A 12,608-nucleotide genomic window follows, 5' to 3' on the forward strand; every position below is an offset into this window, starting at 1 on the left:
AAATATATCTAAATATCGCATAGTTTCAATTTTAAACTCTTTCTACTTCATCGTTTAGACTTTCCTCTATCTCCAATTGCAAACCGCGGACCATTCTGCATTCTCACATCCTCAATAAAAAAAAAAATCATGATCTCGCGGTCTCCAACAGTTGTCGCCTACAAAAACAACAGAATATTACCCCCATCCTTCTCCTCGTCCCCTTCGCCCTTAGATAATCAATTCACTTTCCAATCAGCATCGTCACCAACAACTCCTACTACACCAGAAACCTCGATCTTCACCTTTCAAAGACCGATTGCCTCCAAGAGTCATCACGATGAGCAAGTCCAAAGAGAATCAGTGTTAGAGAGGGATTTGGAAGATATCATTGATGGTTACGCCAATGACAACTCGTTTGATACAAAGTACTCGACGAGCACCGTCGATGTGAGAACTAGAGCTCCGATGTCCACTACTAAAAGAGCTAGAAGACAATCCAGTGTTTATCAAGATACAATATCCATCATCAGTAAAGACGAAGATAATGATTTCACTTTTGACACCGATTTTTATCCCGATGATGATATTGTTGAAAGGAAAAGAAAGCTCATAACCATCAGTAAAGATCCTGACCTCGCAAGCGTTCTCCTGAGGGATACAATTAATACGCAACAACAATCCATTCCCCAAGACCCAGAGGCCAATGATACTCTTCCAGATCTCCAAACATTCGGCAATGTTAATCGTTCATACCAAAATAGGCACTCAGTGATGTCAGTGGCGATGGCCGAACCAAATTGCATGGTTAATAATTCACGGGCGGGTTATTCCACCACCAGTTTTGCCTCCCACAACCATTTCATCACTAACGGGATTAGACCATCTCAGTCTGCTCAATATAATATTGGTTCTGATTTCTACAAACTCTCTGCTGACGATATCTATGGTAATCACTTTGAGTTTTCCGAGCTCCGCGACAAAGTGGTGCTTGTGGTGAACGTTTCGTTCCATGGATCGCTAGCGGCAAAAAATTTCAAGTTATTAAATTATTTGCACAACAAGTACCATTCTCAAGGGTTGGTGGTCATTGGTTTCCCGTGCTATCAATTCAATTTGAAGAAGAAAAACGTCATCACTGACTACTCTTCAATGAAAATGACCCCGATTCATAAAAGAAGTGTCTCGCTATCTGATTTAGCAACGATCGCCGAAAACCAAAGACAAATTGCCGCCTCAGCTTCGATGAATAGCATACCAGTTCATTCGAGAAGTGTTTCCAACAATGCTGTGTCAATGTTCTCTACTAGCCCTTACTATAAACCCCGTTCAAATTCTGTTAATTCGCCGTCATCATCTGCGATCTCCAGCATCGAACAGGTGCTCACTAAATACAACATTCAATTCCCAGTATTCACTGAGGTCAAAGTCAACGGGAAACACTCTCATGATATTTATCAACATCTCAAAAGTGACAAGAAAGGCTTGTTGGGTACTTCGTTTATCAAATGGAACTTTGAGAAATTCTTGGTTGATCGTTATGGTAATGTTGCCCGCCGTTATTCATGGTTGAAAAACGGAGATGGGATAGAAGAAGTGGTCAAATATTTGTTGGATGAATCCCAGGTTGTTGTTGATAATTGCAGACCTATTGTTGGTTTCAATAGCGGGATGTTTTCTTGAATCTTTTTTATGTTTCTTTTTGTTCTTGATATGACCCCTAATGGCGTTTGTCATAGACTTTGTTTTTTATCATTTGTAATTATTATTATTTTCTTTATTTTATTATTATTATCATTATTTTTTGTTGGTGTTTTGCTTTGGTGTTGGCTTCGGTGGTTCGTGAGTTATATTTTTATTCTTCTATTTCAAATTTGATCCCCTTGTGATACATATATTTCACTTCACGAACAGTATGGAATCTCCTTGATTCCTGTGCTGGTTTTGACTTCTGTTTTCTCACTTTTTCTGTCTTTTTTTTTATGTTTAGCCTTGCGCTTATGATGAGTTTCTGTTCTCTGCTATCTTTTTTTTTTGCCCTTTTTTTGACATTTCCTTTTTGAACTGTTTTGCTATAGAATTTTCTTCTCCTTATACTTTCTTCCTCTTGCTAGCTTTATAAATGTTTTAGATGAAATTATATTTGTACTGGTAGACCATTTGATGAAATGAGTAGATATTGTTTGGTATTTATCATAAGAAGAGAAGCTTCTTTTTTGTTTGTTTTTTTGTTTCAATTAGTATTTAATTAGTACCTCGTTTCCAATTTTCAGTTTACGAAAAGGTTGTGCAATACATTTCAACTATATAATAATATTTTTGGAATTTGTGTACAATGTCACTGCTGCATGGTAATTATTCATTTGCATATTTCGCATAATCCCTGGTTCTTGCCTATATGAGTAATAATATTATGGAGAACATTATATTCCTGACAATGTAAGTGTTTTGGTTTTGTTATCCCAAAAGGGAAGCTTCCCATCTAAGTACATAAACGAGATCGTTTTGGTTTTCACTTGCCCTCATAGAATAATATTGGAGAAACGTTGAGGATGACGAAGATGGTCAGGATAGAGCGACGCTGATATTCTTGATAGATAGTAATAATAATGAAAATCTATAATCGTGAAAATCTACAATGAAATTAACGAAAATCTATAAGTATAATAATAAGCAGGCTGATTTGAGTTTCCTCATCTTTTGGTAATCCATAGGAAGCTCTTCTTTCCAGGGGCTTGCACATGATAGTTGTCACATACTTTCTCTGGAACATCTCCTTGAAAATCTTAAATATATTGAGGATCATGGATATCCTCAACAAAAAGAGGAAAAAAAATTGAGGCTTAAACTTTATACGGAATTAAGAAATTTATCGATGAGGCTGGCGATGTGTCCAAAGAACGGTTGCTTCCAAGTTGGGAAAGAACGAGTTGGCGGAAGAGCTTTTTCAATTTGCCCACTGATGATACCAATGTGTCTCAATTTAGATACCCCTATTTATAAAAAATTATAGCTGTTTCTAACAAATGCTAATTCATAATAGTACTAATAACAAAGCTTGCACTGTAAAAAATAATAGGGATGACAAAAGAAAAAAAAGAGAAAGAAGAAAACTTGCAAGGATCATTTTTTCTGTTGCTGGCGCAACCCCGACATGGATATATATATATGGAAACTTTTCTTCTATTGATACTGGGATCCAGGTACCTCATATATGACACCTCTGGAATCCCCCTTTTTTTGCTATTGTCACATACTTGAAAAAGGAGACAATCTGTAAGATTCAATCTGCGAACAATCGTTCAGATACGTAAAAATTACGCTAACAAAGACCAACCTGCAGTATGTCATTAATTAGCTGCAATTAAATTGCGTACAGGATTACTGGAATAGGGCAAATTTCATAAACAGAATAAATAAGTTATAATTATAAAATATAGAGTTATAGTTATAATCACTATCCTCGTGTTATAAATGAAGGAACGGTTCCTTATGAAAAACAAATTACTTCTAGATTATTTTATTTTTCTTGGTAAAGCTTTCATAATCGTGGTACCCAACATGACTTCAATTTACTCCTGTACCTCCGACACCGACAATCTTTTCAATGATGAAATGTCTTGGACACAAGAAACCACCGACAGTTTCATTGATGATGATTTGGAGTTTTATGGTTCAATCAATAAAAGAAGCTCGATGTGCTACTTCACCCGACCAGCAATCCTTCGAGTGTCCGTGAATTCTTTTGAAGATCTACTGGATATTGAAGACGGAAGAGTTCCTGAAACATTTTTCCAAAAAACTAAGTCACAAGAAGATGCTTACAATCACTTCAACTTCGAGTCTTTTCCAAATAATGCTCATTATCTACATCCAAATGTTGAGATCTCTTCAACCAACCAACATCAAAATGTTCACTCGCCCCCTGGTTCTATTTCTGATAGATCATCATCTATAGGGAGTTCTGCCAGTGAATCGCATGATTTCAACATCCCTTGTGTCTCAACTGTCACCACATCAAGTGATTCACAGTCTTGTTTATCTGCTTGTAAATCGCGAGAATCAAAATCCCAAAGCACCAGTCTCAAAAGCGCAAAAAGTCTTTGGAGATCAATCCCTAGAATAACTTCGAACTTTGTTGCTAATAATATCATTGCTCCCCCACCTCCTCCTACTGATAAACTTTTCGATGAATATTACAGTGTTAGGGCCACGACCAATAAACACAACCAACACAATCCATATATAAATACTTCCGCCAGACTTTCATCGGAAGCATCAGAAATATCGATACCTTCTGAATTGCTAAAAGCCCACGAAGGAGACTTTTATTCCCTCTCCGCATCACTCTACGACACTACTCCATTTGAATTCACCCAACTTCAAGGTAAAGTGGTGCTCATAGTAAACATTTCCACATCTTATGGCCTTTCACATCAACTCCGAAAGTACTCGAAACTTTATAAAAGGTTCAACCCTAAAAAATTCCAAATTCTCGCATTTATGTCTAGTGAATTCTTACAAGAGCCCCTGCGCAATCATCCAGAGAATGAGAAGAGTTTATACCGCGCCCCTCATCCGATAATGGCCACGGTCAATGTCAATGGTCTGAACTGTCATCCAGTGTTCAAATTCTTGAAAACATCTAAGGCGCCAGCATGGATCAACAAATTCAACGTGAATAATGGGAATTATGGAGTTGGTGAAGATGGGTGCTTCAGTAAACGTTTGTTATGGAATTATGAAAAGTTCTTGATCGATTCAAATGGCACAGTTGTCAGAAGATTCCATCCACTTGTTGGCACTCACGCTATTGAAAAATACATCAAGGAATTGATATGATTTTTGTTGTTTGGGTTGTTTTTTTTGCTATGTTATCTTGTCATGCTCTTGTTTCTAATTATTTATTATTGTGTATTCTTATTATATATTCGTTCTGGCTCATTCTTATTTATATTACGTATTATGTTTTGAACCAGGTTTTTTCTTATCGTTAGCCGTCAAAAATAGTATGCTCACTTTGTTTCAAAACATTATGATACTGTAACAATAAAAGAGAGACAAAAGAACCAGGTATGGCATTTCCAACTTTTCAGAGGGCACGTTCTTCTGGAAATGTGTGGTAACTGGTGGTACCTGAAGAAAAAGACAAAGGGCAGTTACTCCGCGCACGCTGCTTAGGAAAAAGAAACGAGAAAAGTATCACCAAAAAGTTTATTTGTTTTCCTATCTTTCTTATCTATATCTATTTATAATAACATTACTGGGTAGCTATTTATTTATTTATTCATTCATTTTATCGGTTACTGGTGTTTATCATTCCATTTCTGTCAACTTGCCATCTTTGAAAATCTCTTGTTGACTCTGTTTCCCAATTGAGTAATATTTGAGATCACAATTTTCGATTTGGTATCTTTTTGTATACAAAACAAACTCACTAGATTACTTGTTCAACAATAACAACATATTACCACAAAGAACGTCACAAAATCCTGGTGCAAAATGACAGAGGACTCCATCGGCACTTCGTCGTCAATTCATAGAGAGCTATATGCCAAAAGACTATTGAACCAAGATAATAACGTCTCCAGAGACTCATTAGCGTCAGATCTTAGCATATTTGATGAATATGTTATGAAGGGGGCGGATTCTGTCGCGTCAAGTTATATCAATGCCAATAGTAATCCTAAACATAGAACTATCAAAGTTTCTGTCAGAGACGATGAATTGAATTTAGGAGATGATGATGATGATGATTTGAACTTTGTATCACATCTGACCATTTCCTCCAGTACCATAGAGCGTAACAAGCGTCATAGTAGTATTTCGAATTCTACTGATGCTATCACTCCTATTGCTACTGCTATTAACAACAACAACAACAACAACAACAACAACAACAACAACAACAATAATAATAATAATAATAATAATAATAATAATAATAATAATAATAATAATAATAATACAGATGTCTTCAGTTTCAACCCTCAAATTTTCCCACCTTCTCAACCATATTCATCATTAAATTCTTTTGAGTCCCACAAAAATCAAAATTCTTTAGGATCATTTGAACCCCCAACTTTTAATAATGAAAACTTTCTGGGACTACATAAATATTCCTCATCAACAGGTTTGAATCACCGGTATCAAGATGCCAATCGTTCTACTAAAACCCATGAAAGGAAATTCAGCTTACCCTTTAACGACGGCGATTCAGTTTTTGGTGGACTCACCATACCAAATATTAGGTTATTCGCTAAAGATCCTTCCAGCAAAGATCAAAAACTCAAAAACAGGCCAAATCTCACTCCTTTAAAATTGGAAAAAAATTCTAATCCGCCATTAATGCCATATTCGGGTCCAATCTCTGCGCCAGGTCCAAGAACTTTAACCAAAAAGAAATCAAAGTTTTCCTTGAGCTCAGTTAATTTAAATGCTCTATCGCAAAGCAATGACTCCAAACCAAATCGTGCTGCCAATACTAGATTGCCTCGAAGCACTACGCTATCAACGTTTTCTTTTATTCATGAGCGACGTAACGACCTTAGGTCTTTTTCAACCCCTACAACACCAAAAAGTTCTAGCAAACCAAGCAGTCCATTGAAGATAAAATTCTCGATCCCGGGGCTAAAGAGGACTTCCAATTTATCAAGTTATGATTTTCCTGAAGACGATTTGGGGATAGTTACAAATTCTACTTTGGTGGAGTATCAAGATGAAGACTAAAAAATGTGTTTTTCTTCATTCGTTCATTTTTTGTTCGTCCCCTTCCCAGTTGTATGGTTTCCTGGCAAATGTTTTCTTCACGCCCGTAATCGTTTGCCTCGTGCTGTGTATCATATGTATTGTAATATAAGCGTTATTTCCTATAATAAATAAAGTAGAAGGAACAAAATGAGCATTCTAAAACATGGTTTTGCACAAAATTAAATCAGGAAGGAATAAGAATAACTTACTAAGGAAGGAAGAGATAAGCAAATTGAGCTTCGTAATCAGATATCGCTTAAGCAACATGGAAAAAAAAAAAAAAAAAAGTTGGCCCCGCTGTAAGATAGGATCAGTGTTTGGGGGAGGCAACGTGGAAACTTCATATTATAATATATTGTATAGATGGCGCTTACTTATTTATCATTTAACTATCTCTTCTCTTATTCCCTCTTGTGCTCTTCGTTCTGTATCATTCTCTATTATGATTTATTGTTTGCCTCCGATCATCGTGCATATTTTGACTTCAACATGACGAAACCGAAAAAAAGGAAAAACGAATGATGAAAGATAACAGCAGGAGGTCATGAGTTCCCTGTTTCGGTTTTCATGTGATTCTATGGCAACAATAAGTATTTATTAGCTCATTTTTCGCTTCCACTTTTTCTTTTTCTTCTTGTTCTTGTTCTTTCTGCCAAACATTTCATCTTTCATTTTTAAATACTTTCTTAACTTGACGTCATACTATATAATTACATATCCAATGTTGCCTCAAAATCATCCAGATTATTTACCACGGGCTCCAAAAGCCTTAGATTTCATCAGAAATCAATTGCAAAGCAAAGGTTATGATTTGGACGGCGTTTCAAACGAGGTTCTGAAGCAGTATATCCATAAACAAAGAAATCAAAAAGTTCCAGGAAAAATGCACGGCGGCGCTAACAAGACACAGGAAAATCCGGCATCATTGAGACAAAAACAATACTTCCAGGGTAATATCCAAGAGCAAAGGGCATGTATAAGATGTTCAGAATCGGTTTTTGGAGAAAGATTTCATCATCGTCAGTACTTTGACAATATTTATAGTGAAAATGAAGAAGAGGAAGAAGATTATGATTATGGAGATCAAGAATATACTGGATTGATTGAATTGTCTAGAAATAATGCTACTCGCGATTCCAATCTGTTTTGGTACAATGTGCTTTTTGGCGGCTCAAGTTGCCAAAATAAAAAGAATAGCATTTACAACACCCATAAATCTAAGCAACACTCTCACTCGAAAGAATTTTTTCCCGAATTCTTATCTGAAATACATTCCCACAAAACCGGATCATCGTTTACTGAATTGAAAGACCCCAAGAGAGCTAAATCTCGATCATCTTCTTACTTTTGGAATTCTTTTTTTTGTCCACCACACCGTTAAATCAGGTTTTCAAACTCTCCAAGACATCCGGTTGACTTCTTGTTTTCTGGAATTTCCTGTTTTTGATTTTGAGTTATTAGAATATGAAGAGCCGCATTTTCCAGAAATTCTTCAGAGATATGAATAGTATTGCTAAAATTAGTATTTTAAATGGCTCTTTGTTTTTTTCACAGAATATGATGTTTGAAATGGATAATAAATAAAAGGAAGAAAGAAAAAACAACAGTTCTAGAGATCCTTTTGCGTTGTCTATCCACGCCCATATATTTATTGAAATCGCCTCGTTTAAGAGTAGAAATCAAGAGATCTGCAAGAGTCTTCTAAGAAAAGAAAGACAAGAAAAAGTTGACTCAGTCTCATATCTCATCAACAAATAACTATTACTAGTAACTACAGTTCGTATAGGGAAAGCAACACTGATTGGAAGTCCCAGGTAAAACATATATTGCTAACATATACTTTTCTGTTGCTCAGTGATTTTCTGACAAAGCTATTGTTTTTGTACACAGCAAACATCGATCTTATCAAATAAGGCAAATAAAAAATAAGAAATTCATGTGCGATCGGATGCATGCCTTTTTTTGCTGAGTGTGTGATCTGCCATACCTTCTCAATCAGTATTTAATATATAATAAGCCCCCAAAATAATTGAGCAAAATCAACGACAATTGCTTTGATATCTCAATATCCTGTTTATAGGTACCCCTGTTATTGACCACTGATAAACCTTTTTTACTTACGGAAAACCAAATGCTTCAAGTGACCCCCAAAATGAATCTTTTGAAGATTTACACAAAGATCAAGTCAATAAAAACCGAGAATCATCATCTTGATCCCAAGGACCAGGGAACGATTAATCTCAATGTCACCGACTCAACGCAAAGTCTTCAGCAAGATGAACATTTTAAATACGAAAACTATGCTAGCGAGGACGAGGATCAGGAAATGGCTATCAATAATAATAGTGATGATGATTGTTCCATTAAAACCGAAGGCGATGAGCTAAACTGTGGTGTAGCGCCCCATAGCCTCGAGGAAGAAACAAAAACAACAAAAGCAACAATAAAAACAACAAAAGCAACAATAAAAACAATCCAGAGTAAGAAGATGAGTTGGATAAAGAAACATGAGAGATCAAGATCCTTGCCGTCGCTGTTTCTTGTAGAAGATGACGATGATGCATGCCGGTTGCCACCAAAAACCAGGGTGAATGATGTGAATAGGCAACTCATGATGTTGCAGCAACAACAAATGAATCAACGTGAAGATATACAAAAAAGAAGGGAGAATTTCCTGAAAGCTCATAGGCATACGTTCCATTATCAAGATTTCCCAAAACATTATGGTGAAATTCAAAAAATTACAAGTAATGAAGATGATTGTGTGGATTGAGGTTGTCAATTCAAGGAATGGCCCTAGGGTAAATTTTATTGGAAATTTGGTGCTTTTGTATTATATATTTATCATTACATCCTTCTCTTTATGTGCTTCCCATTACGTTTATCTATTTTGTGTCTTTCATCAAACGTTTCCCATTATAACTTATTATTATTATTTCTTATGCCTACATATTCCAATAATCATTTCTTCATTTTTTGCTCCACCACAAATATTTGCTACAATATATATTACATTATATTACTTTTGAATAACACAGTGTATACTGAGACTTTATAAGGAATTCCCGTAGTGAAAAAAATCAATGTGGGAAATGCGCCAGATGAGTAGGGGAGCTGGAAAAACACAATAAAAAATATTGTCATATTTGGATCAGATCAATATCCATCAGGTAGTTACTTTGAAAGTCATTGGCCATTTTATGAAAACTTGAAGGTAATTCTAGAAACGGTGGCGGTGGAAGTATAATATTACAAAATGCTGAATATCGCAATGCAATTTTCGCTTGGTATTGTAATGTCTCAAAAGATTGATCGCTCAATTATTTATTCTGTAGTTATATCAATAACAATTTTTTTATTGTCAGCTCGTGCTATATAATCCTCAAAAATAGAGCAGAATTCTTGGGTTTTTTTATGATTACACTAATGGAAATTATCATTCTCATTCCTCTAGTTAAAATATTCAACCTTCCTTATTTTGGGTGCTTCCAAATACTTGCAGTTAGCTGCCAGCAGATGACCCGTGTAAATGGTGTATATAGTATATCACGGGATAAACGCCAAAAAAAAATTACCCAGGAGAAAAAAAAAAAAAATTTTCATAAAAAAAAATTTTTACCGCGACCTCTTCTCGCCCTCTTTTTTTTTTTTTACTTTTGTTACTCTTACTCGAGTCAAGAGTCATTGGTATAGTGCCTGTATCTTTATTCAGAAAGGTTTTATTTTAAGAATTATATTATATTATGAAGTACGTTTTTGTTTCTGGTGGTGTTATCAGTGGTATTGGTAAAGGTATTTTAGCCTCATCTACTGGTTTGCTTTTGAAAACCTTGGGTTACAGAGTCACCTCCATTAAAATCGATCCATATATGAATATCGATGCTGGTACTATGTCCCCTTTGGAACACGGTGAAGTGTTCACCTTGGACGATGGTGCCGAATGTGATTTGGATCTTGGTAATTATGAAAGATACTTGAACATCTCATTGACCAGGGATCATAATATCACCACTGGTAAAGTTTACCAAAAGGTGCTTGAAAAGGAAAGAAGAGGGGATTACTTGGGTAAAACCGTGCAAATCGTTCCTCATTTGACTAATGAAATTCAAGATTGGATCGAACGTACCGCCAGAATCCCGGTTGATAACTCTGGTGAAGAACCAGACATTTGTATTGTTGAATTGGGTGGTACTGTCGGTGATATTGAAAGTGCCCCATTCATTGAGGCTGTCAGACAGTTCCAATTCAGAGTTGGTTCCGAAAACTTTGCATTGGTTCATGTCTGTTTGGTTCCAGTTATCAATGGTGAACAAAAAACCAAACCAACACAAGCTGCCATCAAAGATTTGAGATCATTGGGTTTAACCCCAGATCTCATTGCTTGTCGTTGTCCAAAGGAATTGGAACCAACCACTATGAGCAAAATCTCCATGTTTTGTCATGTTGGTCCAGACCATGTTTTGGGGGTTCATGATTTGAATTCCACTTATCATGTACCATTGTTGTTGAAAGAACAAAAATTAGATGAATTCTTGGTCAAGAAATTCGGTCTCGGTGACAGCAACTTGTCTCAAGAAAGAATTACCAAGGGTGAAGATTTACTTAAGAGATGGTCTGATTTGTGCTCTTCTGTTGAAAAGTCTTTGGAAGTCGTTAATATTGCTGTTGTTGGTAAGTACACCAACTTGCATGATAGTTACTTATCAGTTATCAAATCTTTGGAACACTCTTCCATGAAGATTGGTAGAAAAATGAACATTACTTGGATTGAGTCTACCGATTTGGAAAAGGGTGTTGCTAGCGAAGAGGTGTACAATGAAAACTGGGCTAAATTGAAGGCTGCCGATGGTGTTTTGGTTCCAGGTGGGTTTGGATCCAGAGGCATTGAAGGTATGATTGCTGCTGCTAACTACGCCAGAACCAACAAGGTTCCATACTTGGGGGTTTGTTTGGGTTTGCAAGTTGCTGTTATTGAATTTGTGAGAAATATTCTTGGTATTGAAGGTGCCACTTCTCAAGAATTCGACGAATCTACTCCTGAAGACAAGCGTGCTATTGTCTACATGCCAGAGATTGACAAAAACAAATTGGGAGGTACCATGAGATTGGGTCTTAGATCCACCAAATTCCAACCTAACTCTGAATGGAGCAAAATCAGACAATTGTACGGCGGCAAACCTGAAGTTTTTGAAAGACATCGTCACAGATATGAAGTCAACCCTAAATTGGTTTCCGAAATTGAAAACCATGGCTTGAGCTTTGTTGGTAAAGATGAAAACCATCTTAGAATGGAAATCTTTGAATTAAAAGATGAATCTCACCCATACTATGTTGCTGCTCAATACCACCCTGAATACTTGTCTAAGGTTTTAGAGCCATCTAGACCATTCTTGGGTCTTGTAGCTGCTGCAGCCGGAGTCTTGGACAAGTTGTTGGCAGATGAACAACTCAATTCTGGCTCAAAGGCGGATTTCTAATTACTATATGTGCTTTTCTCTTGCATGAATGCCATCTAAATTCTGTTTTGTTTTTGTTTGTTTTTTTTATGATCTAATTTTTGTTTTTTAGTACTTTTGATTTAACGTTTGGTTTTACACACCTGTAGCATTTAGCATTCCATAATAGACATTATTGATACAATATCACAATTCACATGTAGGCGATACCACCACGCACTCAAAAAAAATTTTAGTGGGTGAACCATACGGAGACACTGGTGTCATCTTTTTTTAACTTCCCTAGGGTGTATTTTTCTGCCTCCACAGTGTCTATCTTCACTTTCATTCACACTAAATTGCTGTTGCTCACTTTTTTGCCGTTAATTTTTTTTTTTTTCTGCATGCAATTGAGATGTTAGCGATAAGGCTGAAAAACATCTT

General features: G+C 36.1%; 6 protein-coding genes across 6 annotated transcripts; all 6 read left to right on the forward strand. All coding sequences in view use genetic code 12, as the record gives it.

Moving 5' to 3' along the window:
- Positions 1 to 129: 129 nt before the first annotated feature.
- On the forward strand, positions 130 to 1,662 carry DASC09_051620 (uncharacterized protein; the record flags this gene model as incomplete). Its single annotated transcript, XM_064998761.1, has 1 exon — positions 130 to 1,662. One exon carries the CDS (start codon positions 130 to 132, stop codon positions 1,660 to 1,662), a length of 1,533 nt encoding a protein of 510 aa, XP_064854833.1.
- A 1,878-nt stretch (positions 1,663 to 3,540) lies between these two features.
- Positions 3,541 to 4,821, forward strand: DASC09_051630 (uncharacterized protein; the record flags this gene model as incomplete). The annotated part of the gene is made up of 1 exon (XM_064998762.1): positions 3,541 to 4,821. The coding sequence occupies one exon, from the start codon at positions 3,541 to 3,543 to the stop codon at positions 4,819 to 4,821; it is 1,281 nt and encodes a 426-aa protein (XP_064854834.1).
- Positions 4,822 to 5,481: 660 nt separating this feature from the next.
- On the forward strand, positions 5,482 to 6,708 carry DASC09_051640 (uncharacterized protein; the record flags this gene model as incomplete). Its single annotated transcript, XM_064998763.1, has 1 exon — positions 5,482 to 6,708. One exon carries the CDS (start codon positions 5,482 to 5,484, stop codon positions 6,706 to 6,708), a length of 1,227 nt encoding a protein of 408 aa, XP_064854835.1.
- A 742-nt stretch (positions 6,709 to 7,450) lies between these two features.
- DASC09_051650 (uncharacterized protein) lies at positions 7,451 to 8,110 on the forward strand (the record flags this gene model as incomplete). The annotated part of the gene is made up of 1 exon (XM_064998764.1): positions 7,451 to 8,110. One exon carries the CDS (start codon positions 7,451 to 7,453, stop codon positions 8,108 to 8,110), a length of 660 nt encoding a protein of 219 aa, XP_064854836.1.
- Positions 8,111 to 8,860: 750 nt separating this feature from the next.
- DASC09_051660 (uncharacterized protein) lies at positions 8,861 to 9,502 on the forward strand (the record flags this gene model as incomplete). The annotated part of the gene is made up of 1 exon (XM_064998765.1): positions 8,861 to 9,502. The coding sequence occupies one exon, from the start codon at positions 8,861 to 8,863 to the stop codon at positions 9,500 to 9,502; it is 642 nt and encodes a 213-aa protein (XP_064854837.1).
- Positions 9,503 to 10,472: 970 nt separating this feature from the next.
- On the forward strand, positions 10,473 to 12,206 carry DASC09_051670 (CTP synthase; the record flags this gene model as incomplete). The annotated part of the gene is made up of 1 exon (XM_064998766.1): positions 10,473 to 12,206. The coding sequence occupies one exon, from the start codon at positions 10,473 to 10,475 to the stop codon at positions 12,204 to 12,206; it is 1,734 nt and encodes a 577-aa protein (XP_064854838.1).
- Between the last annotated feature and the right edge of the window lie 402 nt (positions 12,207 to 12,608).

This window comes from Saccharomycopsis crataegensis (genome assembly GCF_037102585.1).
Source record: "Saccharomycopsis crataegensis DNA, jcf7180000000085, whole genome shotgun sequence".
NCBI classification, from domain to species: Eukaryota; Fungi; Ascomycota; class Saccharomycetes; order Ascoideales; family Saccharomycopsidaceae; genus Saccharomycopsis; species Saccharomycopsis crataegensis.